At 44.7% G+C, this 27,430-nt stretch overlaps 2 protein-coding genes across 5 annotated transcripts in view; one reads left to right on the top strand and one right to left on the bottom strand.

Moving 5' to 3' along the window:
* EIF2S1 (eukaryotic translation initiation factor 2 subunit alpha) overlaps positions 1-4,290 on the top strand; it is a 22,567-nt gene extending 18,277 nt beyond the window's left edge. For all 3 annotated transcript variants that reach the window (XM_032245847.1, XM_032245849.1, XM_032245848.1), the window contains exons 5-8: positions 1,131-1,237; positions 2,047-2,144; positions 2,884-3,027; positions 3,746-4,290. In XM_032245847.1, the coding sequence (XP_032101738.1) occupies positions 1,131-1,237; positions 2,047-2,144; positions 2,884-3,027; positions 3,746-3,871 (475 nt within the window). In that variant the 3' untranslated portion in view covers positions 3,872-4,290. The remainder of the gene's footprint in view (positions 1-1,130; positions 1,238-2,046; positions 2,145-2,883; positions 3,028-3,745) is intronic.
* Positions 4,291-6,062: 1,772 nt separating this feature from the next.
* Positions 6,063-27,193, bottom strand: PLEK2 (pleckstrin 2). Of its 2 annotated transcripts, XM_032245844.1 has the most exons (9): positions 27,041-27,193; positions 18,264-18,428; positions 15,740-15,921; positions 13,152-13,243; positions 12,708-12,895; positions 12,375-12,476; positions 10,765-10,848; positions 8,323-8,401; positions 6,063-7,559 (listed from the first exon to the last, which is right to left on the bottom strand). In XM_032245844.1, the coding sequence occupies exons 1-9, from the start codon at positions 27,080-27,082 to the stop codon at positions 7,432-7,434; spliced, it is 1,062 nt and encodes a 353-aa protein (XP_032101735.1). In that variant the 5' UTR covers positions 27,083-27,193; the 3' UTR covers positions 6,063-7,431. The 2 variants fall into 2 exon arrangements, with proteins under 2 accessions (XP_032101735.1, XP_032101736.1); XM_032245845.1 differs by lacking the exon at positions 8,323-8,401.
* Positions 27,194-27,430: the final 237 nt, after the last annotated feature.

Below are 27,430 nucleotides of genomic sequence, written 5' to 3'. Positions count from 1 at the left end.
TTTTTTTCTTTTTTTGAGACGGAGTTTCGCTCTTGTTACCCAGGCTGGAGTGCAATGGCGCGATCTTGGCTCACCGCAACCTCCGCCTCCTGGGTTCAGGCAATTCTCCTGCCTCAGCCGGGACTACAGGCACGCGCCACCATGCCCAGCTAATTTTTTGTATTTTTAGTAGAGACGAGGTTTCACCACGTTGACCAGGATGGTCTCGATCTCTTGACCTCGTGATCCACCCGCCTCGGCCTCCCAAAGTGCTGGGATTACAGGCATGAGCCACCACACCCGGCCTGTCTTTTTGTTTTTTTATATTAGCTGAGTAAAAGTTCCCTCCACCCAAATTATCTTGTCTTTTGTTCCTTAACTAGACCCCTTGCTTATTAAGCCTGATGCTTGCTCATACTATTCCTTTTTTATATGGCATAACTTTCTTTTTTTCTTTGTAATAGAGACGAAGGTCTTGCTCTGTTGCCTAGACTGGTCTACAAACCCCTGGTCTCAAGCAGTCCTCCTGCCTCAGCCTCCTGAAGTGCTGGGATTACAGGCATGAGCCACTGGTGGCCAGCACTATGTATCTTAACTTACTTAAAATAGTTCTGCCTTTGCTTTTTACAATGCTACTCCTCTTTTAGTCTTTATTTCATATTTTTATTTGTTTACTCATTCAATAGGCATGCCAGTTAATAAGACCCTGGTCCATGTCCTGTGGCACCTAGATGAAATACTACTTTTTGCATGAAGCCCTTCCTGACCTCATTAGAAAGTAATACCTTCCTCTCCTGATGCCCACAGATATACTGTTAACATTTACAAATTTTTCCCTGTTTTTGTTCTTTTCGAGCTAGATTATAAACTCCTTGAGGCAGAGACAGCTAATTGCATGGAAGTAATCAATTATATTAGATTATCAGATGTGTTAGGACATACTAAATTTCTTGTTGTAGTCGGATCACTAAAATTTTGATTTCACTAGTAATTAGTTGGGTGTAAGTACACAGCTAAGATTTGAACTCTAATTGTGACATTAAAGCCTGTGCTTTCTTTACTATTATATGCATTATTCCAGGGTACTTGGTTTCACATTTATCAGTAATATAATCTTGACTTTTTGTTATTTATTTATTTTTTTTCACCAGAGACCCATCTATTTTGGATAGTTTAGATTTGAATGAAGATGAACGGGAAGTACTCATTAATAATATTAATAGGCGCTTGACCCCACAGGCTGTCAAAATTCGAGCGGGTAAATGATTTTTTAAATGGTTTTCACAATATTTTACATGCATCAAAAAAGCTATTAAATAATGAGACTTAACCAAAGACTATGTTGCTACATCACCGTCTATAAATTTTTCTAAATGTTTATTTTTTATAATAAAAGCTTAAGAAATTGTTTTGGCTTCTGAATCATAAGATTTCTGTATTAACACAAGTAGAAACAGTCATGTGAGTTCAACTAACCTAAAGTTAGCCCTTTTTTTAAAAAAAAAGGGGTTTGATTGTTTGGTTTTAGTGCATAGTTTAAAATATTCCCAATTTTTACAAATACTATACAGGATTTTCTCCATCTAGCCTTTTCTACCCAGTGTATCATAGGTGCCCTTCCATGCAGAACAAAGGAACCTTTTCATCCTTTTTTATTCTGAGTAATGTTTCATAGAACAGATAAACCTTAACATAAACCAGTCCCCTCTTGATGAACATCTACAGTTTTCTCACAGATACCAAAAAAAGCTACAAATTAGCACCCTTATATTATACATATTTACCCATTTACACAAATGTTCTTCAAGACAAATTCCTAAAAGTAGAATTTCTGAGTCAAAGGATAATGTAGTTTCTAAACTGTTTTAGATAAGTTGCAGTTATTGTTATATTCCATCTTTACCACACTCCTCCTTACCTCCAGTTTATATATAAGGAACTGCAGTGTAGACGTTGGATTCAGGTTAAGTCTCTGAATACTAGTATGTCTGCCATGTTTCATTTTCTTTAAACTTTTAAATATTTTTTGCATTTTTTGGTGTCAACTTCTGAATTTTGTAATTACAGATATTGAAGTGGCTTGTTATGGTTATGAAGGCATTGATGCTGTAAAAGAAGCCCTAAGAGCAGGTTTGAATTGTTCTACAGAAACCATGCCCATTAAGGTGAGTTGTCAGTTGTCTCCCTCCCTGCTCAAATACCCACCTACACCAAATAAGATCTTTGATCTTTGTTTTGATTTTTTAAAAAAATCATACTTTGTAACAAAAGTGGCTTTTTTACTCTTAAAATTAATCAGTGAGTCTTAGTAATATTTCTAGATGTTTGTGATTTATGTTTAGGCCTTTTGGTTTCTACTGCTACTATCACAGTGAATGGAGATTCCTATTGTTAGAAAGCCTTTACAATAAAGAGTTGCTGTGCCCAAAATACTGATAGCACTTTAAAAAGAGTAACACTTTCTCCCATCTATACATATGCAAATTTTATGAGGTTTGATCAGAATCTTTCATTAGTGATAAAATTAACTGAATGGCAATAACTCAGAATCTTGTATAAGGATTCTTCAATCAGTTTGATTCAGAGACAAATTATCCATTATACTGATGATAATTGCATTTAATTGAGCTACCAAAGATACCCAGAAATTATAACTGTTCTTATTCAGTGTTACAGTGGACTGTATACTACTGCATTAGATTTCTGTATCGATTCGCTTTTCTACATTAACAAATCACCCCAAAACATAATCGCCAATTCTGTAGGACCTTAAATTACTGTCCTATAGAATTGGCACATTTTGGGGTGATTTGTTAATATAGCAGAGTAATAAAATCTCAAACATCCTAATAGTTGTGGGTTCTGTAGGTATATTCATAATTGAATTTTTGTTTTCTCTTTTAGATTAATCTAATAGCTCCTCCTCGGTATGTAATGACTACGACAACCCTGGAGAGAACAGAAGGCCTTTCTGTCCTCAGTCAAGCAATGGCTGTTATCAAAGAAAAGATTGAGGAAAAGAGGGGTGTGTTCAATGTTCAAATGGAGGTGAGATCAATAGATTCATTTTTAATGTCTCAGGAGGTTTCTAAAAGGGGTTTTTGTAGATAAATAAGAGCTGTTGGCCTTGGAATATCATATTGTAGGATGATTATTCAAGCCTTTGACCATTAATGGTGTTGGGGGTCACACTTACCACCCCACCCATCCCCTGGCCAGGGGGAAGAGAATAAACAATATAAATGAGAAGTTTTTTTATTGTTAGAATTTGGATGTGGCATGTCTAAAATTTGATCTTAGAATTAGAAAAAAAAGTCTCCTGTCTTTTCATTTTCTCAACAAGAAAAAAAATGTGTGTGTGTGCACACGTGAGAGAGAGAGGTTCCTTCAGTGGAAGGGACTAGTAAGCTAGTAAGTGGTAGTTTGAGCCTGGAAGATGTTTTTTTTTAAACAGGACATCTTTTTGTGGACTTGAAAGATACAGCCACTGGAGTTATTTCATGTTTTCAGTTTTAGCTTATAAAGATGACAAAAACAAATTTCCATTTTAATGCATACATCTTTTTTGTATACTGTTGTTTTCATAAATTTCACCTATTTATCTAATGGAATTTTTTAGTGACAAGTCAGCACTCAAAAGTGAACAGATATGACAGAATTGTTAGAAAAGTGTTAAAGAGAGAAAACATGAGGCAGTAATAGTATTGAAATTAAATTTGTATAGTGTTTACTACTTCAGTTTTAAATTATACCTCTGCTTCAACAGCCCAAAGTGGTCACAGATACAGATGAGACTGAACTTGCGAGGCAGATGGAGAGGCTTGAAAGAGAAAATGCCGAAGTGGATGGAGATGATGATGCAGAAGAAATGGAAGCCAAAGCTGAAGATTAACTTTGTGGGAAACAGAGTCCAATATAAGGAACACAGAGCAGCCCTTCCTGGCTGAAATTCTAGACTTGAAAGTTTTCCAGTATTGAAAACTTCAAAGCTGAATATTTTTTATTTCCAAGTATTTAAATGTTCTAACAGATCAGAACATGAAATGCCCTCCTAAATGTCAGCTGTTTTCACACAGTAGCTCTAACACTTTGAGCATTTTTAAGGGAGTGGCCTCATTTCACTAGAGACAAATCTTTAAGAATAGTTCTAAAATTGGGCTTGTGATTTCCGTTTCTGATGTCTCCACATTGGCACCCCTTTCTAGTTCAATGCCTCATGAGATTTACCAGGGGCATCTAAAGCAAATAATCCCAATCTTTCTACATAAAATGTATTCAAGCAAACATCAAATAAATTTCTGGGATATTTAACTATAGGCTTCTTCCTTCTTGTCACCAGTTAAAAGCATTCTGAGAACTAAGACCCTAATTCTGTTATCTTCATTTTAGTGTTGATGTGGAACTATAAGAGCAGGTGAATAAAGGATCTCTATAACAGATCCTTTGAAAAGAAGAGTTTAGAGAAAATAACTTTAACCACAGTGAAAGTTGGCCCTTAGCGGGGACAAAGCCTTAAAATGCAATGAAAGAATTAGATTGGTTCTGTGCCTTTTATCTATTTGAGATTGATGACAACTTGTATGAGAGAATTTATCATACCACGTCCTTATTGGTATAATAAGCTACTTGCCTTGAGTTTATAATTCAGGGTGGTAAATATGTTTTTAAAATGTAAAAAGCAGCTGCATTTTTTATTTAGTTGGAGTATCATCCAGTTTTTTATTTTTGTTCCTCCTAAAATACCCACTAGGTGCCACTTAGAGCTCTTGTTCTTAAAACAGGGATCTGTTTGAACACTTACTGGTGTTTTTTTTTTTTTTTTTCACATGTTTACTTCTGTCTTCAAGAACTAATTTGTACGTAATAAGTTTCATAGGTAACGCATTGTTTAGTCAGGTGTAGAATATCTTGAGTTGCTTCGGTCTGCTTGTCTTCATAAATTTATTCTCTTACGATACTTGAGGTACCAGTTGTATTTGATTTTATTCATTATCCCTAGATAACTATTAAAATACTTAGATAAGACCTAACCCACCATAGTCAGTCCAAGATTAGACTTTACTCAATATTAAAGGGCCTGGAAAATAGAAGAGTGTGTTGGGCAGATAGTTTGTATCATTTATGAAGGTTTGTTCCTTTTGTTAAATACAACAGTCTGTACTAGCTTTTGAAATCCAGAAGTTTAACTTCCGAAGGCTGTTTCTAAGAGCCCTGATTGCCAGCCAGCATTTTGCATTAGGACTATGTAGAGGAAAACCTTGATGTACTTAAGATTGACACATAATTTTCACTTCTGTCTGTTGAAGCATCAAAAAAACAAGTTTATAAAGGTGGCAACATGAAGAATGCATTCAAAATATAACAGGTGCTCCTTTGTTGTACACAGAGGAATTTTTTTCTTTTGATTTTGTTTACTGAAATTTGTTACACTTCAAAAGCCATAGCTTGAAAAATACTGGTGGCTTCCATGGTAAGTGATTTTTATTTTATGTGGGCCTTTTGCTTAGTTCCATGACAATTTTATAAATTGACCCTAGCTAGAGAACAGATAAATATTTCACTGATACCATGAGAAAAAGAACAAAAAGCATGCATACACCTTGCTAACCTAAAAGACAGCAGGGACAAGATACATATGAGGGCAAGTTGTACACCGAGCTCTGAGTAAGTTGAATAGGCTTGGCAAAGAAGTGAATAGTTTATCCAAATCTTGAACTTCTGCCAGGTATGGTGGCTCATACCTGCAATCCCGGCACTTAGGGAGCCAAGGCAGGAGGATCACTTGAGGCCAAAAGGTTTAGACTGCAGTGAGCTGTGATCACTCCAGTGCACTCCAGCGTGGGTGACAAGGCAAGACCCTGTCACAAAAAAAAAAACAACCAAAAATCTTGAATCTCCCATCAAAGTCCATTTAAAATACAATTTCATCTGTTCCCCACTCCACCTTTCATTGAGGTCAAGTGGCTATCAACTCATAGCTGAAAATTATCAATAGTTTGGGTCTTGTTTATGCATAAGTTAATTGAAAATCAATGGCCAGGAGGAAATTGAACATTGAAACCACTTCTTTTACTTTTTTTTTTCCTGGTAAATGGTGATGTTACATTGCCTGGGCAGGTCTCGAAATCCTGGGCTCAAGCTATCCTCCCACCTCTACCTCCATGAAAGTGTGAGCCAGCATGCCCCGCCCAAACCATTTTTCATATTAGTTTTATAGCAAAACAAGACAAACCAGTTCTGAAGTGGATAATGTCAAAGACGGACCCAGAGAGACCTGCTAAGCATTGCATCATGCTAAGCAGAACATTCCTCAGCTGCCATACTCCAGCCATTCTACTTTTACACCAAGAGCAAAATGGCTAGAGAGTTTTTAAAAGGTAGGCTCTTACCATATAAGGAATAAATAAAACATTAGCTTGGGATTTCTCATTCAGGTCAGTATTTTAGACACAATTAACAAGAGACAGTTGAAAGTAAGAGGACAAATTTTTACTTAAGCACTTTGAAGTAATCCACTCCCCTTAAATGTAAGTTATGTATTTTATCTGTTGATTAAGGGGAAGTCCAAGCATTTGTACTTGGCAAGAATGCTGGCAATAGCTTGTGCCACATACTGTACAAACTTGAAAGTAATAAAAATGTTCTTTAAAAGTATTGTATGATACAGACTTTTCACTATAGATTAACCTCCCAACTGGTGAAATTTCTTGGTACCATTTGTCTCAGCTAATGTTCATTTTAAAACCAAAATTCAATGCCTTGATTTAAGTCTTCCCATTTACATCTTTCTCTGTCCTTTAGCACACTCTTACTCTCCATCTCTAAATGCCCATTTTTCACGGAAAAGCTATGTATGTATTTTTTGTATATGTGATTAAGTTCTCTCTGACAGAGTCCATGACTTCTGTAATGTATAATATTTATGCAGGCTTGTTTTCCAAAGCAAAACAATATTCTCTGAATGTTCAAAGTTTTGCCACCATCCCCACTTTAAGATGAAGTATGTCTTAGGGACAGAGATGCTTGAAAACTATAAAACTTTGTATAGGATCCTAATAACCAGAAACAAAAGTCAGTTTTTACTAATTCCAAAGAAATTAAGAGAGAACTGCATAAGAAGAGTTTTATTCAGCATTATGGCATGGCCAATGTAATTGTTCCAACAAAGAGAACCTATTTTAGTGCCCAAGGGAATGGCCGTTTGTGATGCTGGGCAAAACTCAAGATGCTGACACCTAACGGCTGTTCTAGCCTTTCCAGGTTGGTAACATAAAGATGGGGAAGGAAATGGTACCACTGCTGTTTATAATCTGAGGAACTCTTCAGCATTCACCCTCCAAAGAAGTACAAAACGTACAAAGTCAAAAGTCTTAAAACACACTCCCATTCTCCAGGAAATCCTGTCTGTGTCATCTGGTAGGAGGGAAGAATCCTGGTTCCCTCAGGTCCTTGTCATGTTAGTTTTTTGATAGCTTCAATCCACTCGACTCGCTCAACCTTGCTGCTGGCCTGAATGTAATAGTGTTTGTCATCCTTAGTAATCACTTTGAAGAGGTTTCCCTGGACATTCCCTTTAACCCCTAGGCAAAATAAAAGAAAAAAAAAAATTAGTGATTGAGTAGGATGTCTGCTTTCACAATGAACCAGCAGAAAGTCATCTGAGACATGGACAAAACCATACAATGATGTATTTCTTAAATAAAAGGTATAGAGTTAGAGAATCCCATCAGATGATATTCCCTTTCCTCCCATTTCCTGTCCCTCACCAGTGTCCTAAGGCCTGCCAATGGCTATGTCTGGATATTCCTGGTAGCCCTTGCCTGCTCCTATGCTCAAGATGGTAGCATGCCATAGATCTACCACTTCGTTTACACCAAAGATTCCAGTATGTTTATGTTAAAAGCAAGCACAGAATTTGGAGTTTGATCTCAAATTGTATAACTTTTTGGAACCCCAATTCCACAGCCGTAAGATGGGAATAATATCTTCTTACTATGGCTGGCTATTGTGAAATTAGTGTTATGATAGATATTAAAGTATATTGTTAATCCTAAAACCCTATATAAGCCTCAGCTATTATTTTTAGGCAGAAGCTTGTGGGCCATCAGCACAGAAACTGAGGGCAAAGATTATTAACGTAAGGATTACTTAACTGTATTCTTAAAAACACCAAGAACATACCCTTTGTTCAATTCTGAAATTTGCCTCAAAACTCACACCACTCTGTCTCATTGAGAAAGCCCTGCTTAGCTCCCAAAGCTGTTGTTTCATCAGTAAGGCATTATTGAGGTGCAGGAGGGAGGCCCCTGAGATCTTCAGGCTGGGGCTGAAGTTACACCTTACCAGTGGGAACGCCATTATCCTCCAGAGCAGACACAAGTGAACCACGCAGAGAAAACCCACCCACTGGCCTGTTCTCTTCCTGCAGAGGAAAGGAGACCCAGTTAGGAATCTGTGAGTGCACAGAAGGAAAGAGTTGTACTCCCCCTACAACTCAGGCCAGCTAAAGAACTCAGCACAAATCATTTATAATAAAAGATGAAGCTGAACTTGGACATCATGTGGTGGTCAAAGCTGCATGCATCAGTAAGGAAGCTTGGGCCTCTTCATTTCACAGCCCATAGCAGTAGTTCCCACCAATGTTGCAGTTACCAGTCTTGGAGACTTGCAAATCTGCTTTTCATTCCTGGAGATATCTCAAAGCCTCTGATCCAACATGCTACCCGGAAAAGCATTCACTGGCTTCTTAACCCATGTGTGCATCTTACAAACCAATTAGAAATATGTATTTATAGTAATTTATTATTTTTTTTATTATTTTGAGATGGAGCCTCACTGTCACTTAGGCTGGAGTGCAGTGGCACGATCTCAGCTTACTACAACCTCTGCCTCCCAGGTTCAAGCGATTCTCTGGCCTCACCCTCCCGAGGAGCTGAAATTACATGCACATGCCACCACAGCTGCCTTTGTATTTTTAGTAGAGACAGGATTTCACCACTTTGGCCAGGCTGGTCTCGAACTCCTGACCTCCAGGGATCTGCCCTCCTCAGCCTCCCAAATTGCTGGGATTACAGGCATGAGCCACCACACCCAGCTATAATAATCATTTCTGCAAAGTTGATAGATTCCTGCACATTGGACATTGTCAGACAGATCTAACATGTGCATAGCATGAAACTCTGTGATACAAAACAGTGATTTGTGGTATCCCTGGACGATTCAAGGCAATTTTACACAGCACGTGCCTCAGGCCCCAGGAACCCTTCAATTAATCAATAGTCAACTTCATACTGCATGTTGGGCCCAGCAAGAGGTAGGGCAAAAAATAAAATGGATAAATAAAATACTGGAAATATTTTTACTATTAAATGCCAATGGGAGAAAAGTTCAGAGAAGCAAGGGACCTTCCCCAGCCTGGAGGGTTCAAGGGCAGTCTCAGGGAGGATAGGAGGTATGAATTCGGCCTGCATAGGACAGGTCCCCAGGACAGGAGAGGGGCATTCAACCCAAACAGGAGGAGGAATGGGAGTAAAGTGGGGAAGAAATTAACTGCAGAATACTTTTGAGATGGTTCCTTATCTTGTACATGCAGCCCTGAAATTTGACAATTCTTTTATTTCCTTTTCACACTTGTCTTGAGTAATCTTTTCTGCACTGTTTCCATCTGCGTACGTATGTGAGCATTTGTGCATGTGCACATATATATGTATATACATATATTTACATGTATATGTACTTACAGATATGTGTATATAGGCACATATGTGTATATATATTTTCTCAGTTTCCTATTTTAAAAGCTGAGACAGCAGACTCATCAAGGGCACAAAGAAAGTAGGTTAGGCTGGACCGTGGTAAGAGTTAAATACAAAACTAAAGTGTTTTTTCATTTATTTTTTTTTCTTGCTTCAAACAGGATTTGAGGTAGCCAGGAAGGAAGGAGTTTGAACTCCATCCTGTAGCCAGGCCACCATGACCCACAGAGAGGTCAACCGGAGCTTTCTGGAGGCTCCTCCTGCCACATCCCTCCCTGGCCCTGGGCCCCCCTGTGGCCTGGAAGGGTCCTGGCAGGGTTCCTTCAGCTGCTCTCAGCTTAGGGTAGGAGTTCCTGACTGAAGCTCAGTGAGGAAAGAACTGCCCACTCTTCACTGTTTCGGCAAAACTAATAAAAGTCATGCATCTCCCAAGACAAGGCTGAACAGCTAACTAAAGGGCCCTTTTTCTTTTCTTTTGACTGGAATTAGATCCACTCAGCATGTAGCAATACCTAGTATCAGAAACAGAAAAATTTTTTTTAAAAAAAACTGCCATCAAAGTTTTTTAAAAAGCAAATTAGCAAATTATGGCTTAAATATATGATGAAAGAAACTTTTTAAAACATAGGTGGGGAAAAGTGGAGGGAGGCAGAATTAATAGGATCTTTGAATGGAAAGTATGGAGAGGCTGGGAAGTGCCAGTGGGAGTCTCTGTCAGCCTACCTCATCCTCCCTATTCACAAAGCAGGCTTTGGGGAAGATCAAAAGATGCTTTTCTTTGAAAATGATAAATATGCCCTCTCATGAGAAGTGGGGGATTAGGCATAGAAGTAACCGTTCAAGAATCAGGCACCTATGTGATGACAGGGCAGAGCAGTTTGGACAGTGGGAGCAAAGGCCTGGTGCAGCGCAAGTTATGCTGCGTGCCATGGGGAGGCAGGATGTCCAGCCAGCTGCCTGCTGTGCCAGAAGAGGAGTGTCTGGGGGCATCACAATATGGGACCAGCATGGAGCCAGCATGCATACTCACTTTGGAAGGGTCGTAGTAATGCAGGAAAGCTGGATCCTTCCTCAGAACAAAGCGACGAACCTTCCAGTTTTTCCTCTTGTGCCCCTGAGGCAAAGAAAGGGTTCAAAGCTCATTGGTGATAGCTGTATGTCCCTCTCTCCTACGTCTATACATGTAATGCCAAACCCCCAGCAAGCCAGCCCACTCCAATGGGACTACATTCTAAGACCAGTCAGCAGGAAACCCAAGGTTAGCAATGACATGTCACAGACTTCCCTGCCAACACCTTCACTCAGTGACACTAGCAAAAACGCCATCACCTTAAGTCAAGTCAATAGAGCCAAAGAGGGTCCGTGCAGAAGGATAGGGGACACATACCACTCAGGGCATAAAAGAGGACAGGGAGGCAGCAGGTATCAGCTGGGCTGGGAGCGCACAGGTAAACTTGAACCCAGGGGCACCAGCTAAGGGCCAAGTAAGTCCAAAAACAAACCTGCAGCTGCATGTATATTTGTGCAGTCTGCATGTGCACCACATGTGCAGTAAAACCACTTTCACATTGTGCATTAGGAAAAAAAATGCTCAATTATATGATAAAATCTAAATGTGTAAGAAGCTGACGTGTGTGTGTGCGTGTGTGTGACTTTCTTTGGCCTCACTGACCAGGTGAACTAAGGTTAGCTCATGAACCTTAGCCCTCCTAGTCAGGAACAACCTCAGAGTCCCTCCCACACCCTCCTCACACTCCCTCAGGAAGGACTCCCATCAGGCCCAGCAGAAGCAGGGCCTTGGCGTAGACAGGCCGCGGTGGGATGGTAAGAATCTAAGAGAAGATGAGGATCCTGATATGCAAGAAGCAGGTGACAGCAACAGCACATGCTCCAAGCAACAGTGGGAGCGATGCTGAGCCGTGTACATGCCCTCTGTGCAGACACACACATTCATATGGTACACAACATGTGCACAAACACAAGGTGGTGCAAAATGTCTGCCACACTTCCTGTGCCAAGGACAGGTGATTTTGTTCACTGAATACCCTTTTTGTTAGGCACAGGCAGGAATGCTGCAAGACATGGCTTGCCTCCAGTTCAACACAGCTGCTCTCCCAAACACGGTTTAAGAGTAGTGGCCATGGTCAGGCTTTGAACCCTGGGCCTTACAGTGCAGTCTGATCTTCAACCTACTGACATGGTGGACAAAATTGTTTTTAGCTCAGAAAGTGTATCAAGGGGATGTGCAGAATCTCACAAGGGAAGGCAGAGACCCCAGGATGCCCCAAGGAACAGAAGGCCAGCACATGCAAAACCTCAAACCAGTCAGCAAAGCCTCCAAGACAAATATGTGAAGCCAGGCACTTCTGTAGAAGTTGTTTTTTGATGTTGTGATAATTCTGTGTGTATATAGTACATTTTTCCCAAACAGCCCTTGTGTCTGGCACACATGTGTGAGCGTGACATGTGCCCATTCTTTGACTTGCTTCTGTTGGCTGGTGCTAGGCTCCTGCCTTCGTAGATTCTGTTGTAATTGGTGCCCTCCAGCAGCCTCAGCCCTTCCCTTCCTCTGGGCTCACTGATGCCTCCCTTGAGCTTGAGAACTGTTCATCTTTCTTCTGTGCTCCAAAGCAGCCATACCTGCTTGGCCAGGTAGCCTTGTTTCACCACCATGCCACTTAGCTCCACAGTGCTCAGGCTGATTTCTTCCTTAGGGCTTATCTTCTTTTTGTAGCTCTCAGCCTAGGGGGAAGGAGGGAGGGAGGACTGTGCTACAGAAAAGACCCAGGCCCAGGCTATGGGGGCTGTCAGAGGGGAAATGGAATTCCTCAGAACAGAATCCCCATTCTGCATCAGGATGAAGTCATCTCCCAAGCCCAAGGCCTCCTCCGGTGACTGTGGACCCCAGGACCCCACTCTGTTTTGTATTCCTTAGCCTTTGCCCTGGTGGCAAGAACCCACTCCCTAACTTACGAAAGTATACAGGGCCGTGGAGTCATCCAAGAACTGCTCGGCCAGGTCCCCAGAGCGAATGGCTCCCATGCTCCGGACACCCACCGGGCTGAGGAAGTTCTCCTCCATGAGCATGGAGGCCAGGGTCACCCCCTCCAGACGGCTGGCCGCAAAGCTGTTGGAAATAAGCCAGTCCACCAGGGAGGAACCTGGCCAAGAGCAGCACCAGTCAGGTGGCAGGCAACGGACCAGCGTCCTTGGGGTATCTGGCCAATGACCTCACTGACCTTGGCCCTCTGGGCAGCCTCGTAGAGCTCTACCCAAGAGCAAACTGAAGGCCATACCTGCTGCACAGAGCCGTGGCTGCACACCCACACATGGCCATCTCAGGCAAGCACACGGCTGAGCCCTGCATCACCATGTCCCAGGTTGAGTGCCCAGCCCAGCTCTGGGGGACTGGCTCACCAAGGAAGGTCTTTTTGTAGGTGCTTCCCTGCTCCATGTTGGGGCTTGAACGGATTCCGCTGCTGCTGTTGTGCATCTTGTCCACAATTTGACTACATGGAAGGGAAGGCAAAGGAGAGGGAACTCTCATCATACTGTCAGGTACAAGGGAAGGTCCAGAGTCACTGCTAAGGGTATAAAGCAAGTGGCAAATGGTGTGACACACATCACAAAGAAAGGGGGTGTAGGAAAGTAGCCTTTTGCATGGAAAGAGTGATACAATCTTGAAGAGAAGCCACCATGATGACTGATTTTGTGTTGCTTTTTGTTTGTTTATTTTTTGAGACAGAGTCTCACTCTGTCACCCAGGCTGGGATGCAGTGGCATGATCTCGTCTCACTGCAACCTCCGCCTCTTGAGCTCAAGTCATTCTCTTGCCTCAGCCTCCGAAGCAGCTGGGATTTCAGGCGTGTGCCGCCATGCCCGGCTAATTTGTGTATTTTTAGTAGAGACAGGGTTTCACCATGTTGGCCAGTCTGGTCTCAAACTTCTGACCTCAAGTGATCCACCCATCCCTGTCTCCCAAAGTGCTAGGATTATAGGTGTAAGCCACTGTGCCCAGGCCGATGATGGATGTTTGACTCCTGCACACCACAGTACTCCCATAACATAGATCGCCCCTCATAAAGATGTTTATCTAACGTCCCCAGTGGTCGCAAGTTTCACAAGAAAGTCTGAGGCACGACTAACTGCACATTTTCCCAAAAAAGCTTGCTATATAAAGGATATTTTCTGAAGGATGAGTGTGGTGATTCACTGTCCCTTGGCCAGCAGATACATCACTTCTGTTTGTAATTCCCTGTTAAATGCCTCTTTCTGAGAAACTGGATTTGTCAGCCTCTTTCTTCTGCCTCTCAGCTCCCTTGGTCTTTGCAGGTAGGTTTGTTTACACCTCCTCACCACAGAATGGGGTGTTCAGTTATGCATCAAAATTTGAGAGGCAGGATTTTTAGACAATTCTTCTTGCTTCTCTAAATGTTCTAATATTTGTATGCCAGACACACTGCTTTTCTAGTAAAACCAAAGAGGTGTGACTTTGAACTTACAAACAAGAGTGTATGCTGGGCACAGTGGCTCACACCTGTCATCCCAGTGCTTCGGGATACTGAGGTGGAAGGATCACTTGAGCCCGGGAGGTCAAGGCTGCAGTGAGCTATGATCACTCCACTGCACTCTGGCCTGGGCGACAGAGTGAGACCCTGTCCCAAAAAAAGAAAAGCAAAAAACTCCAAGAGTACACAGTAGCCCATATGATTCTCTGTGATCTCCTGCATTAAGTCCAACCCCCCATCAGCTACTTTTTGAACTATCTTTGGACCCACCTGCCTACCCACCCTTATCTGCAGCTGCTCCTCCCTGCACCCAACAGTGTTTAGCAGCTCTCTAGACTCATAGGAGGTATACAGTCAAGGTTTCAAAGACTCCCCTGGTAAGGAGTTTTTGTGAACCCAGAAATTGACTCATACATCTTTGATGGGTGTAACAGTTCTGTTGCCTGGGAGGTTGGTGGAGATTTACTGTGGTTTGAATGTTTATCCCAAAACTCATGTTGAAAATCTCCAATGTGGCAATATTGAGAGGTGATGCCTTTAAGAGGTGATTGGGTCATGGGGGCTCTGCCCTTGTGAATGGATTAATCCATTCATGGGTTAATGGGTTAAATGAGCTAATGAATTATCATGGGAATGGGACTGGTGGCTTTATAAGAGGAAGAGGGGGCCGGGCGCGGTGGCTCAAGCCTGTAATCCCAGCACTTTGGGAGGCCGAGGCGGGTGGATCACGAGGTCAACAGATCGAGACCATCCTGGTCAACATGGTGAAACCCCGTCTCTACTAAAAATACAAAAAATTAGCTGGGCATGGTGGTGCGTGCCTGTAATCCCGGCTACTCAGGAGGCTGAGGCAGGAGAATTGCCTGAACCCAGGAGGCGGAGGTTGCGGTGAGCTGAGATCGCGCCATTGCACTCCAGCCTGGGTAACGTGAGTGAAACTCCGTCTCAAAAAAAAAAAAGAGGAAGAGGGACCGAAGCAAGCATGTTAGCATGCTCAGCCCTCTCACTGTGTGATGCCCTGCACTGCCTCGGGACTCCACAGAGAGCTCCCACCAGCAAGAAGGCCCTCACCAGATGCAGCCTCTCAGCCTTGGACTTCTCAGCCTCTATAACGATAAGAAATAAATTCCTCCTTATGAGTCACCCAATTTCAGGTGTTCTGTTATAAAGTAACAGAAAACAGACTAAGAAGACTTTGGGGGAGCTGTGACACAGCCCTGAGCATCCTGGCTGAAACGGAATGGGGGTCTTGTGTCATGGAAGTGTGCAGAGGAGGCAGGAACCTGGAGAGATTTCATAGGAATGGGGCAGGTGGGTAAGGCCACTTCCAAGGAGAGAAAACAATATGCACAGGACAGGGACGATGAAGCACGATGGTAGCATTAGCCAGACTGTGCAGCAAGCAGAGAGCCCCCACCCCACTCAAGGGGCTGGGCCCCCTGCCCACTGCACACAAGCAGGAGAGGCTGTGCAGAGCCTGGCAGACGGGGAACTCACTGCAAGCTGATGTGTGGGGGCAGCTTGAAGGAGTTTCTCAGGCTGTGCAGCTGCTGGACCTTCCCCGGCTGCCCTGCATGAATAGCCCCGGTTATCTCAAAGGCCCAGGCGTCCCGCTCCTCTCGAGAACTGGCCTCCAGGAAGTACTCTGTGGACGTTTGAGTCTTCAGCTTAATGAGGAGCTGTGGGAAGAGACAGCCAGTTAGGCCAGCACTCAGGCAGAGCAAGAGGATGCCGGGCAGCAAAAGTGATGGGGCCCTGGGAGAATCTGGGAGACGGTGACTGCCAAATGCCCTGAGCCCTCGGCCACACAGCAGGTGGTCTTTAAGGATTCACTTGGACACCTCCAGTGACAGGAAGCTTATGGCCTCACATGGCCGCCTTCCCCTTGTAGACAAGGTAGTTAGTGTAGGGACTGCCTCCTGGACACGCTGGTTCTGTTCTCTCTCCTAGAACCACACAGATGAAGACTCACCTCCTATGCAGCCCCTACAATGAAGAGGGAAATGCCCAGGCTTTAAAGTCAGACCCATCTGAACACAAACCCCAGCTCTGCCACTTGGCTGTGGACACCTGGCACATTAGGAAATGACAGGATATTAGTGCTACCTCGGGTGGACTGCTAGTCATGCTCCCTTCCGTCTTCTCTTCTTGTGTCTAAGCATCAAGTCTTTCACACATTTCTCATGCGATACAGTTTCAGCTTCTTTCCAGCCAGGTCACTTTGTTTTTTGGTTTTTGTTTGTTTTTGAGACAGAGTGTCACTCTGTCACCCAGGCTGGAGTGCAGTGGCACAATCTCAGCTCATTGCAACCTCCGCTTCCCAGGTTCAAGTGATTCTCTTGCCTTAGCCTCCCAAGTAGCTGGGATTACAGGAGTGTGCCACCACGCCTCACTAATTTTTGTATTTTTTAGTAGAGACTAGGTTTCACCGTGTTGCCCAGGGTGGTCTTGAACTCCTGGGCATGATCCTGACCTCATGATCCGCCCACCTCGGCCTCCCAAAGTGCTGGGATTACAGGCATGAGCCACTGCGTTGGCCTCATTTTAGTCTTTCTAAGATCTTTCTAAGAGAGTTTTCTTTTTTTTGAGACAGTCTCGCTCTGTCACCCAGGCTGGAGTGCAATGGCACAATCTTGGCTCACTGCGACCTCCACCTCCTGGGTTCTAGTAATTCTCCTGCCTCAGCCTCTGGAGTAGCTAGGACTACAGGGGCCCGCCACCATGCCCAGCTAATTTTTGTATTTTTAGCATAGAAGAGGTTTCACCATGTTGGCCAGGCTGGTCTTGAACTCCTGATCTCAAATAATCTGCCTATCTCAGCCTCCCAAAGTCCTGGGATTATAGGCGTGAGCCACCGCATCCGGTCTCTAAGAGAGTTTTCATCAGACCATTCTCTCACTCAAAATCTTCAACGGCTCTCCATTTACTTTCATCTGGCCCAAACCAAGCTCCTATCACTCCTTTCGTGAAGGTTTCCCCTTGACCACACTGGAGGCCCTTCTCCCCAGAAGCCACACCCACCTCTCTCCAGGTATAGTCTTCTTACTTTTACTCAAGATATTCTACCTGTTCGAAATGACTGCCTCTCTCCTTGAAGCTTTGCCTGACCCAGCCTGAAATATCTTTTTCCTCTTCAGAGATAGAGTTCTCTGCAGCTCTTGATAGCTGTGTCATCTTTGGAATGCCAAATGTTTTTCAATTAACCACTTGCTTTCCCAACAAAAGTCTTGGCATTTTCTTCCTCGATTTCTCCATGCCTTGCAAATTTCTTGGCACATAATGGGCCCTTGATAAATGATTCATTGTTAGACATTTTTTTTTTTGAAACTAAGTCTTGTTCTGTCACCCAGGCTGCAGTGTAGTGGTGTGATCTTGGCTCACTGCAACCTCTGGCTCCCAGGCCTCAAGCAATTTTCCTGCCTGAGCCTCCTGAGTAGCTGGGATTACAGGCCCCTGCCACAACATTCAGCTAATTTTTGTATTTTTAGTAGAGACACGGTTTTACCATGTTGGCCAGGCTGGTCTCAAATGCCTCACCTGGAGCAATCCACCCATCTCAGCCTCCCAAAGTTACAAGCGTGAGCCACCACACCCAGCCTAGACTTTTTTAACGGTAGGCTTGAAGCCACCCCTTAGTTATGGAATGCAGGCCCCTCAGGGGATGAAAGCCATCATAGTGAGCCCCAAGATAGCAGTAATTACTCAGATTTGTGTGGCGCTCGCCTCCCAGCCCACACTGTGCTCTAATACACCATGACATTCAAGGTCCTCACCACAACCACATGAGACACTCAGGGGTAATTATTTCATCCCATTTTACAGATGAGGAACAAAGGCTCAGAGAAGTTTAGCTACTTGTCCAAGCTCACATACCTGGTATGTGGCATAGCCAGGATTTGAATCCAAGTTTTCCAGTTCTAACTCTGAGCTCTTCATCTTACCCATACCAGTTTCCCAAAGAAGTCAGAAGTGGGAAGGGTCTGGGGCAAGGAGGAACTGGACAGCAGGGACCTTCACTTACTGGTCGGTTTTCATAGTCCAGGCAGGGGCAGGTGATGGTGCAGCCATCCAGGAGGATCCGGCCCTTGGGAGGGTTCACTCTCCGACCCCCCTCAAGCTTGTAGTACACCAGCGTGTTCTGCCGAAGGATGAACCATCGCGCCTTCCAGTTGTGGACAATGTGGCCCTATGGACAGACGAGAAAGCCCTGAGGTGAGGTGGCTGAGGGGAGGGGATGGTGTTCAGAGAGAGGTGTCTGGTGGCACAGGTAACCAGACTGTGCCATGGAAACAACTCTCCAACAAGGGAGATGGCAGGATTTGTGTCTGGATCTCTTCTGAGTATGTAGCAAAGACCTTTGGCACTGACCTTCTAGTTCCCATTTGGCCATTTCTCTGGTTATAAACCTTGAAAGAAACTATAAACTAAAAAGAAGAGAAAAATCACTAACCTGAGTAATCCTACTTCTAGCAGATAGCCATTGCTAACATATTCTATTTCCTTCTAGTCTTTTTTATTTTTAGTTTTTGCACTCTGGCTTTTTTTAAAAAAAATTACAATTATTTTACATATACTTTTATTTTCTAGTTTTCTGTTTTTGTTTTTAGACAGGGTCTCAAAAGAGACAGGCTGGAGTACAGTGGTATGACCTCAGCTCACTGCAGCCTCTGCCTCCTGGAGTCAAGGGGTCCTCCCACCTCAGCCTCCCAAGTGGCTGGGACTCCAGGTGTGTTACACCACACCCGGTTTTCTGTAGAGACGAGGTCTCACTATATTCCCCAGGCTGGTCTTAAACTCCTAGGCTCGTGCAATCCTCTCACTTTGGCCTCCCAAAGTGCTAGGATTACACGCATGAGATACCATGCCCAGTCCCTGTTTCCTTTGGCCTCGCTGAGCATCTTCTCAAAACATTAAATTTCTGTAAAACATATATATATATATATATATATATATATATTTATTTTTTTTTTTTTTGTTAGGCGGGGTCTTTTTTTACTTGGACTGGAGTGCAATGGCGCGATCTCGGCTCACCGCAACCTCCGCCTCCTGGGTTCAGGCAATTCTCCTGCCTCAGCCTCCTGAGTAGCTGGGATTACAGGCACACGCCACCATGCCCAGCTAATTTTTTGTAATTTTAGTAGAGACGGGGTTTCACCATGTTGACCAGGATGGTCTCGATCTGTTGACCTCGTGATCCACCCGCCTCGGCCTCCCAAAGTGCTGGAATTACAGGCTTGAGCCACCGTGCCCGGCCAAGTAAAACATATTTTTTAATGACCATCATGTGGGTATGTAGTTTACTTGCCAACTTCTATTGTTTGTAACTGAGGTTGTTTCATATTTTTTTCACTATTCTGTAATGAATATCCTTGCACATAAATTTTGACCTGCATCTGGTATTTTTTAACCTTTGGATATTTTCCTAGAAAGAATATTACTAGTCAAAGGATAAGGGCATTATGAGGCCACTTATAGTCTCCCAGTGCTAAGGACTCTAACAGTTTTACCTAGCCAGGTGTGGCAGGCATAAAGACCCTGGTAGTTTAGGTGGTTCTCAGGTGGGTCATAGAGCCAATGGACAGAATAGCCAGGTGAACACGGAGAGCCTGACTATTTCTAGAGCAGATTAGTGGATGAGGAAATGTCTGCTGAGGGATCAGAAAGGAATGAGTTTAGTACACAATCATGAAAGCCCCTTCCTGGCATATTTCCAAAGCCCAACTTAGGGCTAGGTTCTAACCGAGAGAAGTGCTTTATCTGAATCAAAGTCCATTGCCCCAACTCACTCATTTCCTTGCCTAGCACTGATTCATATCAAAGGCCAATCTCTGGTGCTATGATTCTATTCTACATGCAGCACGTACTGAGAACTGTTAGAAAACCAAAAGTTGTAGAGGGAATTGTCTGCACCAAAGTTATTTGTGCATATAACAGAGCTTTGTGAGCACTGACCTGAGCCCAAACAGAATTTACTGTGACAACGAAATAAGACATAACATAGCTAATCTGACAAGAGTTTATTAACATGTCTCAGTGTTATTACACTACACAATGACCACTCCGTTCCCAGGAGAGGGCTCACACAGTCTAGCGGAATTGCACATTTTTGCTCTTCGCTTTGTTCCCTACTTACATCCACATGTAGTATGGCCATTGACAGTTTTACCTGACACAAGCAGACATGTTTAAAGAAACAGAAAATGTTTGTCTTTGACTTCTCAGCTACTGGGGTTCTCTACTGCTCTGCACATAGCCCAGCTTCAGGTCCCTTTCCTATGACCTCTCCCAACTGTGGGAGTCCTGGGGCAGCACTAGCAGGACTGGTCTGGGGCATCTGGGTGCTTCTGAATCCAAGGCAGTAAACTGCTGGCCCCCAAGGCTTTAGCTATAGGGAGAGGAGAATGCAATCGAAGTTCATGGTATGGGGACTGGTGGGAGGTGGAGGGGAGGAGAGGGCAAAAGAATCTTAGGCCTGAGCATGGTGGTTCATGCCTGTAATCCCAGCATTTTGGGAGGCCAAGGTGGGAGGATCACCTGAGGCCAAGAGTTTGAGACTAGCCTGGGCAACACAGTGAAATGTCATCTCTACAGAAAAATTTAAAAAGTAGCTGGGCATAGTGGCATACATTTGTAGTCCCAGCTACTTGGGAGGCTGAGGAGGGACAATCATTTAAGCCCAGGACTTTGAGGCTGCAGCAAGCTATGATCACACAGCACTCCAACCTAGGTGACAGAATGAGACTTCGCCTCTTAAAAAAAAAAGTGGTGGCCGGGCGCGGTGGCTCACGCCTGTAATCCCAGCACTTTGGGAGGCTGAGGCGGGTGGATCATGAGGTCAAGAGATCAAGACCATCCTGGTCAACACGGTGAAACCCCGTCTCTACTAAAAATACAAAAAATTAGCTGGGCATGGTGGCGTGTGCCTGTAATCCCAGCTACTCAGGAGGCTGAGGCAGGAGAATTGCCTGAACCCAGGAGGCGGAGGTTGCGGTGAGCCGAGAGCGCGCCATTGCACTCCAGCATGGGTAACAAGAGCGAAACTCCGTCCCCCAAAAAAAAAAAAAGTGGTATGGGCTGAAATGTGTGCCTCCAAAATTCGTATGTTGAATGCCTAGCCCCAGTGACTGAGACTAGGAATGTATTTGGAAATACATCCCCTTTAAAGAGGGAATTAAATTAAAATGGGGTCATTAGGATAGGCTCTAATCCAATCTGTCTAGCATCTTATAAGAAGAGGAGATTTGGATTGGGTGTGGTGGCTCATGCCTGTAATCTCAGCAAGTTGGGGGGCTGAGGCAGAAGGATTGCTTGAGCCCAGGAGTTTCAGATCAGCCTGAGCAGCATAGTGAGACTCCATGTCTATTAATAAAATAATAATAATAAATAAAAATTAGCCAGGCATGGTGGCACGTGCCTGTAGTCCTAGCTACTTGAGAGGCTGAGGTGGGAGAATTGCTTGGGCCCAGGAGGTTAAGGCTACAATAAACCACGATTATGCCACTATACTCCAGCCTGGGCAACAGAGTGAGTCCCTGTCTCTAAAACAACAGTAACAATAATTTTAAAAAGAAGAGGAGATTTAGACACACAGAGCAGTCAAACAGAGGAAAGACCAGTGAGGACACAGTCATTAGGTGCCATCTGCAAGCCAAGGAGAGAGAGGCCTCAGAAAAAACCAAACTGCTGGTACCTTGTTATCGGACGTCTAACATGCAGAACCATGAGAAATAAATCTCAGTTGTTTAAGCCACCTATTCTGTGATATTTAGTTATAGCGGCCCTTGCAAACTAATATGGTAGGGAAAGGAAGGAGATATGATATAAGAGGAGAAAAATGCAACCAACAGATATTGGGCAGAAAACACAAATACAGGCCAGGCACGGTGGCTCACACCTACAATCTCAACATTTTGAGAGGCCGAGATGGGTGGATCACCTGAGGTCAGGAGTTTGATACCAGTCTAGCCAACATGGTGAAACCCTGTCTCTACCAAAAATATAAAAATTAGCTGGGTGTGGTGGCATGCACCTGTAATCCCAGCTACTCAGGAGGCTGAGGCAAAAGAATCACTTGAACCCAGGAGGCAGAGGTTGCAGTGAGCCAAGATGATGGTGCCACTGCACTCCAGCCTGGGTGACAGAGGGAGACTCCATCTCAAAAACAACAACAGCAACAACAAAAACAAATACAGAGATGTTATCTTTTCCTGGATGAAATGTTACATTTCCCAGAGTCCCTTCCACTTAAGGAAGTTTCTGTCAATTCCATGCAAGGGGTATTGATGCATTTTTTTACTTTAAATGCTTTGTTTTTAATTTTCATGGGTACATAGTAAGTGTATATATTTATGGGGTGTATGAGATGTTTCCATACAGGCATACATTGTATAATAATCACGTTATGGAGAGTAGGGTATCTGTCCCCTCAAGCCTTTATCCTTTGCGTTACAAACAATCCAATTCTACTTTGTTTTAGTTATTTTAAAATGTACAATTAAGTTATTATTGACTATAGTCTCCCTGTTATGCTATCAAATAGTAGGTCTTATTCTTTCTAATTTTTTCCCATTAACCATTCCCACCTCCCCGCAGCCCCCCGCCACCCTTCCCAGCCTCTGTTAATCATCCTTCTACTCTCTATGTCCATCTGTTCAATTGTTTTGATTTTTAGAGCCCCTAACTTTAAAGATAAGGAAACAGAGGCCCAGAAAGGTCTTGCCCAAGGCCGTATAACCCTGAGAAAAGCAGAAATGCTGATTGGGCCCAGTGGTGTGTACTTGTAGTCCCAGTTACTTGGGAGGCTGAGGCAGGAAGTTCACTCGAGCACAAGAGCTCAACATTGCAATACACTATGATCACCCGTGAATAGTCCCCGTGCTCCAGCCTGGATGACAGAGTGAGACAGTATCTCCTGAAAAGAAAATTAAAAAGAAACAAAAGAAAGAAAGAAAAACAAAGATGGAATGGTACTTGCTACAGGTTGAATTACATCCCCCTCAAAAAGATATGTCGAAGTGCTAACCTCTGGACCTGTAAGTGTGATGCTATTTGGAAACAGAGTCTTTGCAGATATGCTCAAGTTAAGACGAAGTCACCCTAGTCTGGAGTGGTCACTAATCCAACATGACTAGTGTCTTCCTTATAGGAAGAGGAAAATTTGGACACTAAGAGACACATAGGGAGAGGATGGTTATGTGATAACAGAGACAGTGGTTGCAGTGATGTATTTAGAAGCCAGGGAATGCCAAGGGTTGCCAGCAAACACCAGAAGCTAGAAGAGCAAGTAAGGATCCTCTTCCACAAGTTTCAGAGGCAGTGTGACCCTGGCAACACCTTGACTTTGCACTTCCAGCCTCCAGAACTCCTTCTGGTCTTTTTCTTCTATGCATATTTTTTCTCATACATTTTATCATTTTACTCTTTGGATTTTAATACTATAAACATTTTCAACATCTGTATAACCATAATTTAATTAGTCATTTGGTGGGGACAGACAGGTAGTTTTCAGTTTTTTTTACCACATAAATAAATGACTCTTTGTTGGCTGTAATCCCAGCACTTAGAGAGGCCAGAGTGGGAGAATCGCTTGAGCCCAGGAGTTCAAGACCAGCCTGGGCAACATGGTGAGACCCTGTCTCTATAAAAAAAATTTTTTTTAAAGCAAAAAACAAAAAATTATCTGGGTGTGGTAACATGGACCTGTAGTCCCAGCTACTAGGGAGGCTGAGATGGGGGGATTGCTTGAGCCTGGAGGTCAAGGCTGCAGTGAGCCCTGCTGATGCCACTGTACTCCAACCTGGGCAACAGAGTGAAACCCTGTCTAAACAAAATAAATAAATAACAGTGGGATGTGGTGACACACCTCTAATCTCAGCAATCTGGAAGGCCGAGGCCGAAGGATTGCTTGAGCTAGGAGTTTGAAGGCAAACCCAAACAGCCTGGGCAACAGAGTGAGACCTCATCTCTACAAAAATATAAAATAAAATAGAATAAAAATAACTGTTATAAAGCTTTTATAGAACTTTACAGCAAAGATAGAGCCCTACACATAAAATTTCTAGGCCAGAGCATGTTCACATTGCAATGTTATTCACAATATGAGCCGTGCAGGAACACCTGGCAGTGCTTCTGCCTCTTCTCCCAGAAAAAGCACTACTGCCCATGGCTCATCCCCCACTTCCTTCCCCCAGCTCCCCAGAGAGCCAAGCCCAATGAGCTCCCTGTATTTTGCCTGGAGCTCTGCTTTTTTCTAGTCTGAGAGGATTAAGAGCCAACTCCATCGTGCCCCTGCCTGTCTGTGGTTTCACCTTCACCAGTAATGACTGTTCTGCACTCCGGCTTCCAGCTCAGGCCCTGCCCCACCTCTGAGCTCTTAACTCTCCTAAAACTATGGAACCCTCTGCCAAAGCCTGCAACTTCTCCAGTGGACATAGGGACTACTGTTGTCACCCAAGAGGAAAGGGGTTATGGGGGGTTGAAAAAGTTGAGATTGCTCAGCAGGCTGGGACCTCAACAGGGGTTCTGGGGCCACATCCTCACCCTGCAGGGAGGGGTGTGGCTTCTGCCTCAGGGTCAGGCTCCAAATCCCAGTCCCTAGATTTGGCTGGAATGAGCTCTAGGTATTTCAGCCAAGCCCCATCTTTTCCAAGGGCTTATGGGGACTAGACCTGTTGACTCCTCATTTTCTGCACCTAACCAGGCCACCCAAAAGAGAACTCCCATCCTTCTCCTGGAGACATCCTGGGAGCTCTGTGGCTCTGTCCTTAGCCCTCCTCTGACTCTCAGCGTGGTGGGGGTGATAGGGAATGATGGAAGTTAACCCCCAGGAACAGGAGGAGGCCCCCCAAAACTCCCAAAGCCACATCAGAAAGATCAGTCTCCATGTTAACTCCATCCCACCACAGCCTTTACCCAGCCCAGCCATCAACCGTGCCAACCAAAACCCCATGCCCAGCTCTCCCTCTCCCTCCCACCTCCCAAGCTTCAGTTAAATGTGAGATTAGGACGACAGAAGCCCCCATGTGTCGTCTCTCTGAGATGCAGCCACCTCCACATGCTGTGAGAAACTGGCCTATCAGTTCAGCCACAGTGGCAAGAAGTGGGCGTGGCACTTTGTACTGCTCTACCCAGTCTGACCCTTGATCTGGCATCAGCCTCTACCCTCCTTGCTTACTGTTTCCAGCAAACAGCCACTGCTCTCCTCAAATAACATGCAACACATGTGGACACATTTTGTGGGGAAAATGAAAGTGATCTGAGACTTTAGGGCTGATCCAGTCACCCAGGGAGGAGATGAAAGGAAGGGTCCCTCATCCCTCTTTGTTCCCCTTCCACAGCTGAAAACTCAGTAGAAGAACCAGAAAGCTCAGCTCTGGATTTGCATGTCCATTTGCTATGCCATCGTGGCAGTATAGATGGTTACTGTTAATGGCATTGTTCAAATTATGCTCTGTGTGGTGGCTCACGCCTGTTATCCCAGCACTTTGGGAGGCTAAGGTGAACAGACCACTTAACCCTGGGAGTTCAGACCTGCCTGGGAAACATGGCGAAATCCTCTCTCTACAAAAAAAAATACAAAAATTAGCTGGGCATAGTACTGGGCACCTATAGTCCCAGCTACTCGGGAAGCTGAGGTGAGAGGATCACCTAAGCCTGGGAAGTTGAAGCTGTGGTGAGCCATCATTGTGCCACTGCATTCCAGCCTGGGTGACCCCGTCTCAAAAAAAAAGGTCAAATTAGGAAAAAAAATGTGAAATAACAAACTTCCTCTTGCAGTTGCTCTTTTGTTCATCTTCTACCTTAATCCCAGGCACCAAATTTTTGTTTGCACTCTTGCTTGCCCTGGGCCACCTGGGGTGGTGGGGAGGGACTGAGGAGGGAAGGTCAGAACATACAGTTCCAGTCCCGGCTATTATTGGCTCTGGAGCTCTCAGCAAGCTAGTTCATCTTTCTGATCCTGTTTCCCCATCTGTAATAGAATGATGTCAATACCCACCCTGCATGGCACTCAGGAGGCAGGAAAAGTTTTGGGTCAACCTGAGTGGGTCTGATCCGGATCCTGCCTCCACCACCCACCACCCTCCACCACCCTCTGCCTCCACCACCCTGAGCAAGTTCCCTAACTCCTCTGGGCTTCGTTTTCCGCCTTGATGAAAGAGGGTCAGTGAGATACCACTGACCCCACAGGGCTGCTGGGAGGATGAAATGAGGCCATGTCCAGGGCTGGCCAGCAGTAGGTGCTTAGGACACATAGCATTCCTCCTTCTTCACAGGTTGTAAATTACAGAGCACGCCTATGTTATCTTAGTAAATCTTTTTCTTTTTTTTTAATATATATAAACATGTGTATTTTAAGATTATTGAGAAAAAATTGGAAAATTCACATTCATTTAAAAAATGAAAAGCGCCCATATTCTTACTAAAGTAAATCTTATTTAAATACCATACCATTCATAACATTTTAACAAGTTGTAATTAAGACCCCCGCTTCGGTACCCCGGCCCAGACTCTATACTGCGCTGACCAGGTGGGACTCTTGTCCTCGACTGTGCACGGCCCCTCTTTTCTGTCTAAAGCTTTCCTCCTGCTCCGGGCGGACGTCCAACCACTGCTCACCCTGCGTCCTTTCAGACATGCAGCTCTGCCCATCAGGGCCACAAGCAGCCCAGTCCCACCACAGGGGTTGGGGATAGGGACCAGGGCAAGCCCGTCCCAGGGCGCGCCTCTGGCCCAGCTGAAGGCAGCCGCGCCGGCAGGGCCCCACCCAGGCAATGTCCCGAGGCTCGGACATGCACTCACCCTCTTGACCAGGAAGCCCTCCTTGAGCACTCCGTCCTCCATGTCGCCGCCCACGCGCCAGGGCCACCCCAGGTGCGCAGTGCCCGCGCCTCGCGCTTCTCTGCAACCGCGCAGCCGGCGCAGCCCGCGCCCACGGCGCCCAGGAAGCGGCTCCGACGCGGCCGGGCGACGCCTCCCTGGCGCGTGTCCAAAGCCTGAGGCCCCGGGGCAGGAAGTCAGACCAGGTCGGGATTTCTTAGGTGACGTTTCCACCCGAAGGTGCTCCAGGGTCCGTGGTTGGTCCTCAATGTACAGAGTCTACCAGCCCCGCCCCATCCAGGTGCGCCCCACGCCCCCCACTGATCCAGTCTCTGCTCAGCGTCCTCGCCAGGTGCTTCCTGGGCACTTAGC

This window comes from Sapajus apella, unplaced genomic scaffold (genome assembly GCF_009761245.1).
Source record: "Sapajus apella isolate SASKATOON/1434 unplaced genomic scaffold, GSC_monkey_1.0 scaffold59, whole genome shotgun sequence".
NCBI classification, from domain to species: Eukaryota; Metazoa; Chordata; class Mammalia; order Primates; family Cebidae; genus Sapajus; species Sapajus apella.
This window is presented reverse-complemented; position numbering and strand designations above follow the sequence as displayed.